Genomic DNA, 14,003 nt, shown 5'->3' with positions numbered 1-14,003 from the left:
TTTTACTTAAGTACTTTACACCACTGGTGTAGTAACTGTGGAGTAACTACAATACTGTTGCTCCATCCTCAGTTTTCTCCTATCACAGCCATTAAACTCTGTAACTTTTTTAAAGTCACCATTGGCCTCATGGTGAAATCCCTGAGCAGTTTCCTTCCTCTCCGGCAACTGAGTTAGGAAGGACGCCAGTATCTTTGTAGTGACTGGGTGTAGTGTATTGATACACCATGCAAAGTGTAATTAATAACGTCACCACGCTCAAAGGGATATTCAATGTCTGTTACCAATAAGTGCCCTTCTTTGCGAGGCATTGGAAAACCTTCCTGGTCTTTGTGGATAAATCTGTATTTGAAATTCACTGCTCGATTGAGGAACCTTACAGATCATTGCATGTGTGGGGTACAGAGATAAGATAGTCATTTAAAACTCATGTTAAACACTATTATGGCACACAGAGTCCATGCAACTTATTATGTGACTTGTTAAGCAAATCTTTACTCCTGAACTGATTTAGGCTTTACATAACACAGGGGTTAAATACTTATTGACTCAAGATATTTTAGCTTTTCATTTTTAATTAATTTGTAAAAATGATAACAAATATACATATATACATTATTCTACTTTGACATTATGGGGTATTGTGTGTAGCCCAGTGACCAAAAACAATCTCAATGTAATCCATTTTAAATTCAGGCTGTAACGCAACAAAATGTGGAAAAAGTAAAGGGTTGTGAATACTTTCTGAAGGCTCTGTATATGTACTGTTAAAGAGACTGAACATAGGATATGAAAATATGTGAATGTATATTTTTCTACCAAGCATTCTTATGAACCAGATAATTGACCCTTTATTCTTTTGGAAAAAATATGTTTATTACATTCTATTGAGATAACTTATCCTGAAACCAGGCAACTTTATCTTGTCTCATCATTTCTCCTGTTCTACAGGAAACATTAAAAAAAATATATATTACAGGAAATTTGCTTTAAAACTGCAACATTTTCTCAGACTCATGGTAAAATGTGTAAATAGCATGAGATTAGCTATAAAACTGCAAATTCTTCTTTCTCCACATGGCAAAAAAACAAAAAGTTCAACTACAAAAAAAAAAACATTGTCCCAGGAGACTTGGAGTAGTTGTTCCCCTTGCTCTGCAAGGGCCGCGACTTTTGTGGAGTGATGGGTAACGATGCTTCGAGGGTGGCTGTTGGCGATGTGTTCCTGGTTCGAGCCCAGGTAGGGGCGAGGAGAGGGGCAGAAGCTATACTGTTACACTGGTAATACTAAAGTGCCTATAAGAACATCCAATAGTCAAAGGTATATGAAATACAAATGGTATAGAGAGAAATAGTCCTATAATTCCTATAATAACTACAACCTAAAACTTCTTATCTGGGAATATTGAATACTCATGTTAAAAGGAACCACCAGCTTTCATATGTTCTCATGTTCTGAGCAAGGAACTTAAACGTTAGCTTTTTTACATGGCACATACAGTGGGGGAAAAAAGTATTTGATCCCCTGCTGATTTTGTACGTTTGCCCACTGACAAAGAAATGATCAGTCTATAATTTTAATAGTAGGTTTATTTGAACAGTGAGAGACAGAATAACAACAAAAGAAACCTGAAAAACGCATGTCAAAAATTTTAGAAAACTATTTGCATTTTAATGAGGGAAATAAGTATTTGACCCCTCTGCAAAACATGACTTAGTACTTGGTGGCAAAACCCGTGTTGGCAATCACAGAGGTCAGACGTTTCTTGTAGTTGGCCACCAGGTTTGCACACATCTCAGGAGGGATTTTGTCCCACTCCTCGTTGCAGATCTTCTCCAAGTCATTAAGGTTTCGAGGCTGACGTTTGACAACTCGAACCTTCAGCTCCCTCCACAGATTTTCTATGGGATTAAGGTCTGGAGACTGGCTAGGCCACTCCAGGACCTTAATGTGCTTCTTCTTGAGCCACTCCTTTGTTGCCTTGGCCGTGTGTTTTGGGTCATTGTCATGCTGGAATACCCATCCACGACCCATTTTCAATGCCCTGGCTGAGGGAAGGAGGTTCTCACCCAAGATTTGATGGTACATGGCCCCGTCCATCGTCCCTTTGATGCGGTGAAGTTGTCCTGTCCCCTTAGCAGAAAAACATCCCCAAAGCATAATGTTTCCACCTCCATGTTTGACGGTGGAGATGGTGTTCTTGGGGTCATAGGCAGCATTCCTCCTCCTCCAAACACAGCGAGTTGAGTTGATGTCAAAGAGCTCCATTTTGGTCTCATCTGACCACAACACTTTCACCAGTTGTCCTCTGAGTCATTCAGATGTTCATTGGCAAACTTCAGACGGGCATGTATATGTGCTTTCTTGAGCAGGGGGACCTTGCGGGCGCTCCAGGATTTCAGTCCTTCACGGCGTAGTGTGTTACCAATTGTCCCTGACATCCTTGGAGAGCTCTTTGGTCTTGGCCATGGTGGAGAGTTTGGAATCTGATTGATTGATTGCTTGTGTGGACAGGTGTCTTTTTTACAGGTAACAAGCTGCGGTTAGGAGCACTCCCTTTAAGAGTGTGCTCCAAATAAAAAATAAAAAACTTTTTTCCCCCACTGTATTGCACTTTTACTTTCTTCTCCAACACTTTGTTTTTGCATTATTTAAACCAAATTGAACATGTTTCATTATTTATTTGAGGCTAAATGGATTTTATTGATGTATTATATTAAGTTAAAAAAAGTGTTCATTCAGTATTGTTGTCATTGTCATTATTACAAATAAATAAATAAAAATCGGCCGATTAATCGGTAGCGGGTTTTTTGTGTGGCCAGCCAATAATCGGTATCGGCGTTGAAAAATCATAATCGGTCGACCTCTACTTGGCACACCTGTATTTGGGAAGTTTCCCCAATTCTCCTCTGCAGATCCTCTCAAGCTCTGTCAGGTTGGATGGGGAATGTCGCTGCACAGCTATTTTCAGGTCTCTCCAGAGATGTTAGATCGAGTTCAAGTCCGGGCTCAGGCTGGGCCACTCAAGGACATTCAGAGACTTGTCCCGAAGCCACTCCTACGTTGTCTTGGCTGTGTGCTTAGGGTCATTGTCCTGTTGGAAGGTGAACCTGCTTGGGAGCAGGTTCTCATCAACGATCTCTCTGTACTTTGCTCCGTTCATCTTCCCCTCGATCCTGACTAGCCTCCCAGTCCCAGTCGTGGAAAAACATCTCTACTGCATGATGCTGCTACCCCCATGCTTCACCGTAGGGACGGTGCCAGGTTTCCTCCAGACGTGATGCTTGGCATTCAGGCTGAGGAGTTAAATCTTGGTTACATCAGACCAGAGAATCTTGTTTCTCATGGTCCGAAAGTCTTTAGGTGCTCTTTTGTCAAACTCCAAGTGGGCTGTCATGTGCCTTTTATTGAGGAGTGGCTTCCATCTGGCCATTCTACCATGGAGTGCTGCAGAGATGGTTGTCCTTCTGGAAGGTTCTCCCATCTCCATAGAGGAACTCTGGAGCTCTGTCAGAGTGACCATCGGGTTCATAGCCACCTCCCTGACCAAGGCCCTTCTCCCCCGATTGTTCAGTTTGGCCGGGTGACCAGCTCTAGGAAGAGTCTTGTTGCAACCAAACTTCTTCCATTTAAGAATGATGGAAGCCACTGTGTTCCTTTGGACCTTCAATGCTGCAGAATTGTTTTGGTATCCTTCCGCAGATCTGTGCCTCAACACAATCCTGTCTCGGCACTCTACGGACAATTCCTTTGACCTCATGGCTTGGTTTTTGCTGACATGCATTGTCAACTGTTGGACCTTATATAGGCAGATGTGTGCCTTTCCAAATCATGTCCAATCAATTGAATTTACCACAGGTGGACTCCAATAAAGTTGTAGAAACATCTCAAGGATGATCAATGGAATCAGGATGCACCTGAGCTCAATTTCGAGGCTCATAGCAAAGGGTCTGAATAAGGTATTTATGTTTTTTATTTTAAATACATTTGCAAACATTTCTAAAAACCTGTTTTCGTTTTATCGTTATGGGGTATTGTGTGTAGATTGATGAGGGAAAAGGTAATTTAATTCAATTTAGAATAAGGCGGTAACGTAACAAAATGTGGAAAAGGTGGAGGGGTCTGAGTACTTTCCGAATGCACTGTACATTGCCAGCACTGCCCATCCCCCACTGAAATGGACTCCAACATGGCTAGTTGCTGTTCAGCACGTGGACTTGTTTTAGTAGAAGACACACACGAGCAAGAAAGGGATGGCCTTACTGCTGCTGGACATTATTTGCAAGTAGCAACATTGGAAATTTGCATTGATTATTGGTGTTATTGGTATAGCTAGAATGTGTAGTTATTTCTATAATGTTAGTAACATTTCATAAAACACTATTATAGCCTGTGTATTTTAGCCTAAAGAAAAGGATTAGGATTAGGACGTTTGTACACATGCATATACACACACTCTCATTCAAATACACACATACAAGGACACACACGTATGTAAATAGTGTCAGACATGCACTCAAACATATAGAGTTGGCCTTGCTGTTATGATTTTAGTTGTCCTTGATGTCCCTTGTTTTTTTTGCATTGTTGTTTTCTGTTTTCTTTTGTCTTTTTCTTTTTTCTCATGAGTTCATTTTCTTGGTTGTTGGTGCATTGGGGGGTGGGGTTCTTGGGGGTGGGGAATGGAATAAAAAAATATTTAAAAAATAATAATAATTCTTGGGGGGGGTGACTGTGGGAGGGGTCTCGGATGGTTGAGGGACAGCTATGGGGAACTGTAGGGGGATCCTGGAGGGTTTGCGTCCCCGTTTTTTTTGTCCTTGTGGGAGATCTGTCGACGTGCCCTTGAGCAGGGCGTTGACCCTAGATGCTTCTGTGTGTCGCACTGAATGGGAGTCTGTTGGATGACTGGTGTGGTGTAGTTGTTGAGCGGCTTCACTGCAAGCAAATTGTATGTTTTGGATATTCAATTAAATTTTTTTTTAAAAAGGACAAAAAATATAAGAAAAGGATGGAGAGGTAACATAAGGCACATTATGTGAACAAAACATTCAGATTGAAGTATATTATAGAACACTATGTGTCTGACATGTATAATATGAAATCCTGTCATTTCTTTTTGTCACAGAAAATGTACAACTTTATCACTGGAGAAACTTGAATCAGAGACGGTAATCTACCAAGAGACTCAACAAGCGATTACATCACTTCCTGTAATTCGCGTGTGCGCAAAGAAGATTCTTGCAGAAGTCAATGGAAAAGTGTCATGTTCTAAGCTACAGGAAGAAGCCTAATTGCATTTTGAGTATCTTGTTTTTCTAATTTGCCTAGCTCGCACAAGTCGGGGATTCTTCTGTCGACTACTTTCCATTCCATGTCCAGTCTCATAAGCGATATAAACAAAATAGTGAATAACGTAAGAACACGTTTATGAAGTTAGACATTACTATATTGGCCTGTTCAATGTGGATTCTTCAATAGCATAACCAGTTTCATGTGCCTTTTATTGAAAACATGTGGTTATGGTAATGTTCGGTGTTAGGGCTGTTTAATGCTACAACAGATTCATGAACATTACCCTGCACATATTGTGTAGACCTGTAGATATATTTGACTTCAGGAATGATGTTGAACCCTTGCTCGGATAAAACCTCTCTTGAATTAAACAATTGATCAGTCACTGTCACCCATACTCACCTACAGGTAAGTCTACTCTTGGCTGGCTGACTTTGAGAAAATGCAAACACAACACTATTTAGGATATCTAGTTTATTCAAATGGTATACTGACTCACTTTTGAAAGAAATCCTGAACATGCTGCAAAGCAATTGTGGTCTTACAGGGAACCTGTTTATAGCATATGTGGTAGAGGTCGACCGATTAATCGGAATGGCCGATTAATTAGGGCCGATCTCAAGTTTTCATAACAATCGGTAATCGGTATTTTTGGCCACCGATTTGCCGATTGTTAATATTTATTTATTTATTTCAAATATTTTTTATCTAGGCAAGTCAGTTAAGAACACATTCTTATTTTCAATGACGGCCTAGGAACGGTGGGTTAACTGCCTTGTTCAGGGGCAAAACGACAGATTTTTACCTTGTCAGCTTGGGGATTCAATCTTGCAACCTTACGGTTAACTAGTCCAATGCTCTAACCACCAGCTTTACATTGCACTCCACGAGGAGCCTGCCTGTTATGCGAATGCAGTAAGAAGCCAAGCTAAGTTGCTAGCTAGCATTAAACTTATCTTATAAAAAAACAATCAATCAATCATAATCACTAGTTAACTACACATGGTTGATGATATTACTAGTTTATCTAGCCTGTCCTGCGTTGCATATAATCGATGCGGTGCGCATTCGCGAAAAAGGACTGTCGTTGCTCCAACGTGAACCTAACCATAAACACCAATGTCTTTCTTAAAATCAATACACAAGTATATATTTTTAAACCTGCATATTTAGTTAATATTGCCTGCTAACATGAATTTCTTTTAACTAGGGAAAATGTGTCACCTCTGCAACAGAGTCAGGGTATATGCAGCAGTTTGGGCCGCCTGGCTCATTGCGAACTGTGAAGACTATTTCTTCCTAACAAAGACAGCCAACTTCGCCAAACGGGGGATGATTTAACAAAAGCGCATTAGCGAAAAAAGCACAATCATTGCACGACTGTACCTAACCATAAACATCAATGCCTTTCTTAAAATCAATACACAGAAGTATATATTTTTAAACCTGCATATTTAGCTAAAAGAAATCCAGGTTAGCAGGCAATATTAACTAGGTGAAATTGTGTCAGTTCTCTTGCGTTCATTGCACGCAGTCAGGGTATATGCAACAGTTTGAGCCGCCTGGCTCGTTGCGAACTAATTTGCCAGAATTTTACGTAATTATGACATAACATTGAAGGTTGTGCAATGTAACAGGAATATTTAGACTTAGGGATGCCACCCGTTAGATAAAATACGAAACGGTTCCGTATTTCACAGAAAAAATAAACGTTTTGTTTTCGACATGATAGTTTCCGTATTCGACCATATTAATGACCTAAGGCTCGTATTTCTGTGTGTTTATTATATTATAATTAAGTCTATGATTTCATATTTGATAGAGAAGTCTGACTGAGCGATGGTAGGCAGCAGCAGGCTCATAAGCATTCATTCAAACAGCACTTTAGTGTGTTTTGCCAGCAGCTCTTCGCTGTGCTTCAAGCATTGCGCTGTTTATGACTTCAAGCCTGTCAACTCCCAAGATTAGGCTGGTGTAACCGATGTGAAATGGCTAGCTAGATAGCGGGGTGCACGCTAATAGCGTTTCAAACGTCACTCACTCTGAGACTTGGAGTAGTTGTTCCCCTTGCTCTACATGGGTAACGCTGCTTTGAGGGTGGCTGTTGTCGATGTGTTCCTGGTTCGAGCCCAGGTAGGAGTGAGGAGAGGGACGGAAGCTATTGTCACGACTTCCACCGAAGTCGGCCCCTCTCCTTGTTCGGGCGGCGATTGACGTCACCGGCTTACTAGTTACCACCGATCTATGTTTCCCTGTTCGTTTGGCTTTGTCTTAATTATACACACCTGTTACATATTCCCTGATTATGTTCATTATTTAACCCTCTGGCTTTCCTGTTTGTCTTGTCCGTGATTGTTTCCTGTTTTGTAATTGTTGGGGGTGTTTCTCCCAACCATGTTTTATTACTGTGGGAGAAGTTGGATTATTGTTTTGAGTAAACACGTTTTGTTTGCACTCATCCCTGTGTCCTGCGCCTGACTCCGATACTTCTCCTACGAAAATCATTACAGCTATACTGTTACACTGGCAATACTAAAGTGCCTATAAGAACATCCAATAGTTAAAGGTATATGAAATACAAATCGTATAGAGAGAAATAGTCCTATAATTCCTATAATAACTACAACCTAAAACTTCTTACCTGGGAATATTGAAGATTCATGTTAAAAGGAACCACCAGCTTTCATATGTTCTCATGTTCTGAGCAAGGAACTTAAACGTTAGCTTTTTTACATGGCACATATTGCACTTTTACTTTCTTCTCCAACACTTTGTTTTTGCATTATTTAAACCAAATTGAACATGTTTCATTATTTATTTGAGGCTAAATTGATAGTATTGATAGTATATCTGTATTATATTAAGTTAAAATAAGTGTTCATTCAATATTGTTGTAATTGTCATTATTACAAATAAATTAAAAAATTGGCCGATTAATCGGTAGCGGCTTTTTTGGTCCTCCAATAATCGGTAACGGTATTGGCGTTGAAAAATCATAATCTGTTGACCTCTAGTATGTGGCCTATCCAGGGCTTTAAAACAAATCTAGACATTTACACAATTGTATTTATTTCAACTTTCGTGCTATACAAAGATAAATAGAGTACAATTTCTAAACTAATCCAATCTGTTAGTTGGACTTAATGCACTTGTTACTGAAATGGTAACCCTGGCAGTCATTTTGATTGCAGATTGTGGGTGAATAAAAGTTCACATTTTTGGATATCCCCAGTCAGGCTGGATTCCAATAGGAATTAGACATCACTTTGCAAGCCAGCATAATGTGACTTGACGCTGGTTTTGTGGGTGACCAGCATATGCTGGTATGCTGGTGACCAGCTTATGTGTCAAAAACACAGCGAAGGCTGGTCACCAGCAAAAACACAGAAAATGCTGGTCACCAGCAAAAACACAGCAAAGTCTGGTTACCAGTAAAAACACAGTAAAGATTGGTCACCCGCCAAAACAAGCTGGTAACCAATGAAAACACAATGAAGGCTGGTCACCAGCCTATGCTGGTGTATGCTGGTTTTATTCAGCAGGCATATGTCAAGTAAAGTAAGGCAAAAAGTATCTCTGGAGAAAGTCCTGAAATCTGTGCAGGTTTATAAAGACAGCATGTCTATTGTTTGTCTTGAAACACTAGCCGCCACATCTAAGACTAGTTGGCAAAGAGAAGGGCTGCTTGGCTCTATCATGATACTGCCCAGAAGAGAGACCCAAAGCTAGGAGTTGTAGAGAGAGGGGACAGAGAGGTGACTATCATGTTCCCTCCATGGAAGTAAGGTCATAGGGGTGAAATAGTAGAGGGCTTTTATGGTGATTGTTATTGTTAGATTCCCAGGATGCTGCCTCTCAGTTGGCTCATTCCATGATACCCCTGTTCTACTGGGGCAGAAAGGTTCTGGAACTAGGGTGGTGTCACGGTTGTCGTCAGTGAAGGAGAACCAATACGCAGCAGGTACGTGTATGCTCATCTTGAGAATTTATTAACTTCAAAAAATGAACGTACAAAATCACAAAACAAAAAGAACGAACGAACAACTACAAACAGTCTGGCTAGCATAGGCTCAACACAGAACAATCACCCACAAATCACAAACACAAACACACCCTAATATATGGGACTCTCAATCAAAGGCAGATAGACAACACCTGCCTTCAACTGAGAGTCCCAACCCCAATTAACCAAACATAGACATACACTCACTAGACTCCACATAGAACTACCTAGACATAAACCAAAACCCGGAAATACTAAACCAAACACCCTTTTAACAAACACACCACCCCGAACCACATAAAACAAATACCCTCTGCCACGCCCTGACCAAACTACAAAACAATTAACTTTATATACTGGCCAGGACGTGACAGGTGGAACCTGCCTGTAGGCACAGATCTAGGATCAGCTTATCCTCCAACAATTCTAACAATGACCATGGGTGAACACAAAACGGACTTAGGTCAGCATATATGTGCTTCGTCAATCATCATCCTCCTCCCATTTCCTACATCAAACAGGAACCGCTTTGAGTCGAACCAAAGCTCCACCCATTTATATATTTCAGCCAATGCCTACCTCTCTTGGTCTGCTGCAGGGCTGAGGGAGGGGGTGTGGCCACCTTCATGGCCAGCCCATAGGCACCTCTGAAGGAGTGGCTGTCGCGTACAATGAAACACCCAGGCTCTTTGTCCTTCAGGACTGAGATAGCTGAGAGGAGGAGAGGAGGAGAAGAGGAGTATAGAGTAAAGGAGGAAGATATTTTAACGATGGTGTCATGGAGGAGTGTGCAAATTGGAAACTCTGCTAAAACTGGACAAAATCACTTTCAACATGTTGAAGAGAATCGTGGAAATTCAGCAGACAAAATACAGTTGGTAGACAAGACAAGTATTTCCTCATGTTTTTACCTTGGTCCCTGGAGATATCAGGCTTGTACCAGAACTTCGATGTGTCTTGCACAAATTTTACAGTTACCTGCTTGATGGCCAGGACATCTGTAAATACAGTATCACAAACAGACCAGAGGTTAGCCAATGCACAAAGACCTCAGGAATTCAAACACTAAGTTTAAAAGACATCCATTTGTGGCAAATCCAAATTGACAGAGAACACTCACCTAAAGGATACAATACTGATTACCTTCTTTAAAGTATTGCACCAACCCAAGCCATTGGCTCATATAAGTGATTGGCTATTGACTACGCTAGCTAGAGGGTTACCTGGCAGAGGTGAGGCAATGTCCAGCATCTGTGCAGAGGCTGAGAGGTCAGGCAGGACATTGGGGAAGGGGATACTGAGGGAGCTCCCGCTGTGTGGGCTGGAGAACCCGCTGGGGGCTGGGGAGGCCGTGCCCAGGGAGTGCTCCCCGTCTGATGCCCTCCTCTTCTCGGGCAGCAGCGGAGGCAAGGCCCCCTGGGCCTGGAGCTGCTGGTGCTGCTGGGTCCGGATGGTGCCCTGCTGGTCCATGGAACCAGACATCAACATGCCCCTCTCCATCCCTCCGTTCCCCAGAAGAGGAGAGGCAGAGACTGGGCAGTCGACGGTGCCGTAGCTCCCCAGGCCTGAGTCGTCCTGCTCATCAAAGCTGTGTGCGGGGCTGTGGGTGAGGGCGTAGCGGGCCATGTGGCTCCGCTGGCTTCCCCGGGGGGAGCTGTGGGCATTGGGGGCCGGGTGGGGGTGCATGGGAGGGGAGTGGTGTCCATAGTCCAGGGACATGGAGTGGGGAGGGAGGTGCCTGGGGGTGGGGCAGGTGCTAAGGGAGGCGTGGCGGCTCAGGAGGGCTCTGTCCTCTGGCCAGGGCTGACCCATGGAGGGGCTGGAGAAAGGAGGAAGAACACCAAAATTAGAAGATAATCAAAAACACATCTATAATCAAACTGTATGACCATAACGTATTTTCAGAACATGTATCCTATAACCATAATTATACCGAACAAAAATATAAACACAACATGCAACAATTTCAATGATTTTACTGAGTTACAGTTCATATAAGGAAATCAATCAATCAATTTAAATAAATTAATTAGGCCCTAATTTATGGATTTCACATGACTGGGCAGGGGAGGCCATAGGTCCACCCACTTGGGAGCCAGGCCCAGCCAATCAGAATTAGTTTTTCCCTACAAAAGGGCTTTATCACAGACAGAAGTACTCCTCAGTTTCATCAGCTGCCCGGGTGGCTGGTCTCAGAATATCCCGCAGGGGAAGAAGCCAAATGTATAGGTCCTGGGCTGGCATGGTTACACATGGTCTGCAGTTGTGAGGCTGGTTGGATGTACTGCCAAATTCTCTAAAATTACGTTGGAGGTGGCTTATGGTAGAGAAATGAACATCAAATTATCTGGCAACAGCTCTGGTGGACGTTCCTGCCATCAGCATGCCAATTGCACGCTCCCTCAAAACTTGAGACATGTGGCAATGTGTTATGTGACAGAACTGCACATTTTAGAGTGGCCTTTTATTGTCCCCAGCACAAGATTCACCTGTGTAATGATCATGCTGTTTAATCAGCTTCTTAATATGCCACACCTGTCAGATGGATCGATTATCTTGGCAAAAGGGAAATGCTGACTAACAGGGATTTAAACAAATTTGTGTCCAAAATTTTAGAGAAATATGCTTTTTGTGCATGTGGAAAATTTATTGGATCTTTATTTCAGCTCATGAAAGATGGGACCAACACTTTACATGTTGCATTTGTATTTTTCTTCAGTATATATAAAAATCTAAGTGATTGGGTCCATAACCATCTACAATATTCAAAGAAATTACCTTTGAATAAACATGAGCTAGGCTTCTAATAATTATGTGAAAGGCTTGTTTGTGATTGGCTATACCTGTCTGTCCTTTGGAGCGTCCCACTTGTGAAGGCGGAGCGAGAGGAGCCAAAGGACCTATGGCTGCTGGAGGAGGAGTCTGGTAGGCCCTCAACTGTGGACTGGGGAAGGTGACCAATCATCTCTAAGTAACCATGAGGCTCTGTGGGGGTGTGAGAGGGCATACATGACAAAAGACACATATTGGATAAATACATTCAAGGACTAGGGCTAGAATGCACTAAACATCTTTCAAATCAAATTAGATTTTTCACATACGCTGAATACAGCCGTGAAATTCTTACTTACAAGCCCTTAACCAACAATGCAGTTTAAAGAAAAAAAAGAAGAAAATATAATAAAATCAAATAGTCCAGGTAGCCATTTGATTAGCTGGGGGTAGAAGCTGTTAAAGAAGCCTTTTAGGCCTAGACTTGGCGCTCTGGTACCGCTTGTCGTGCGGTAGCAGAGAGAACAGTCTATGACTAGGGTGGTTGGAGTCTTTGGAGATTTTTAGGGCCGTCCTGACACTGCCTGGTATAGAGGTCCTGGATGGCAGAAAGCTTGGCCCCAGTGATGTACTGGGCCGTACACACTACCCTCTGTAATGCCTTGCGGTCGGAGGCCGAGTAGTTGTCATACCAGGCGGTGATGCAACCATTCAGGATGCTCTTGATTGTTCAGATGTAGACATTTTTGAGGATCTGAGGACCATTGACAAATCTTTTCAGTCTCCTGAGGGGGAATAGGCATTGTGGTGCCCTCTTCACAACTGTCTTGGTGAGTTTGGACCATGGTAGTTCGTTGGTGATGTGGACACCAAGGAACTTGAAGCTCTCAACCTGCTCCACTATAGCCCTGTCGATGAGAATGGAGGCGTGCTCAGCCCTCCTTTTTCTGTAGTCCACAATCATCTCCTTTGTCTTAATCACGTTGAGGGAGAGGTTGTTATTCTGGCACCACACGGCCAGGTCTCTGATCTCCTCCTTATAGGCTGTCTCATCATTGTCTATGATCAGGCCTACCACTGTTGTGTCGTCTGCAAACTTAATGATAGTGTTGGAGTCATGCTTGGCCATGCAGTCATGGGTGAACAGGGAGTACAGGAGGGGACTGAGCACGCACCCCTGAGGGGCCCCCGTGTTGAGGATCAATGTGGAAGATGTGTTGTTACCTACCATTACCACTTGGGGGCAGCCCGTCAGGAAGTCCAGGATCCATTTGTAGAGGGAGGTGTGTAGTCCCAGGGTCCTTAGCTTAATGATGAGCTTTAAGGGCACTATGGTGTTGAATGCTGAGCTGTAGTCAATTAATAGCATTCTCGTGTAGGTGTTCCTTTTGTCCAGGTGGGAAAGGGCAGTTTGGAGTGCAATAAAGATTGATTCATCTGTGGATCTGTTGGGGCGGTATGCAAATTGCGGTGGGTCTAGGGTTTCTGTGATAATGGTGTTGATGTAAGCCATGACCAGCCTTTCAAAGCACTTCATGGTTACAGAAGTAGAAGTCATTTAGCTCATCTGGTAGGCTCGTGTCACTGGGAAGCCCACGGCTGTGCTTCCCTTTGTAGTCTGTAATAGTTTGCAAGCCCTGCCACATCCGATGAGCATTGGAGCCAGTGTAGTAGGATTCAATCTTAGTCCTGTATTGACGCTTTGCCTGATGGTTCGTCGGAGGGCTTAGTGGGATTTCTTATAAGCATCCGTGTTAGAGTCCTTGAAAGTGACAGCTCTAGCCTTTAGCTCAGTGCGGACGTTGCGTGTAATCCATGGCTTCTGGTTGGGGTATGTACGTACGGTCACTGTGGGGACAACGTCATTGATGCACTTATTGATGAAGCCAGTGACTGATGTGGTGTACTCCTCAATGCCATCGGAAAAATCCC

At 42.8% G+C, this 14,003-nt stretch overlaps 1 protein-coding gene across 7 annotated transcripts in view; it reads right to left on the bottom strand.

The window, feature by feature from the left end:
• The window catches only part of LOC106569166 (tensin-3), a 74,177-nt gene that overhangs the window by 10,842 nt on the left and 49,332 nt on the right, over positions 1-14,003 (bottom strand). For all 7 annotated transcript variants that reach the window (XM_045694168.1, XM_045694169.1, XM_014140218.2 and 4 more), the window contains 4 exons: positions 12,143-12,284; positions 10,523-11,118; positions 10,211-10,297; positions 9,879-10,010 (listed from right to left, as the gene is read on the bottom strand). In XM_045694168.1, coding sequence (XP_045550124.1) covers positions 9,879-10,010; positions 10,211-10,297; positions 10,523-11,118; positions 12,143-12,284 — 957 coding nt within the window. The remainder of the gene's footprint in view (positions 1-9,878; positions 10,011-10,210; positions 10,298-10,522; positions 11,119-12,142; positions 12,285-14,003) is intronic.

Source organism: Salmo salar, chromosome ssa14, assembly GCF_905237065.1.
Source record: "Salmo salar chromosome ssa14, Ssal_v3.1, whole genome shotgun sequence".
NCBI classification, from domain to species: Eukaryota; Metazoa; Chordata; class Actinopteri; order Salmoniformes; family Salmonidae; genus Salmo; species Salmo salar.
This window is presented reverse-complemented; position numbering and strand designations above follow the sequence as displayed.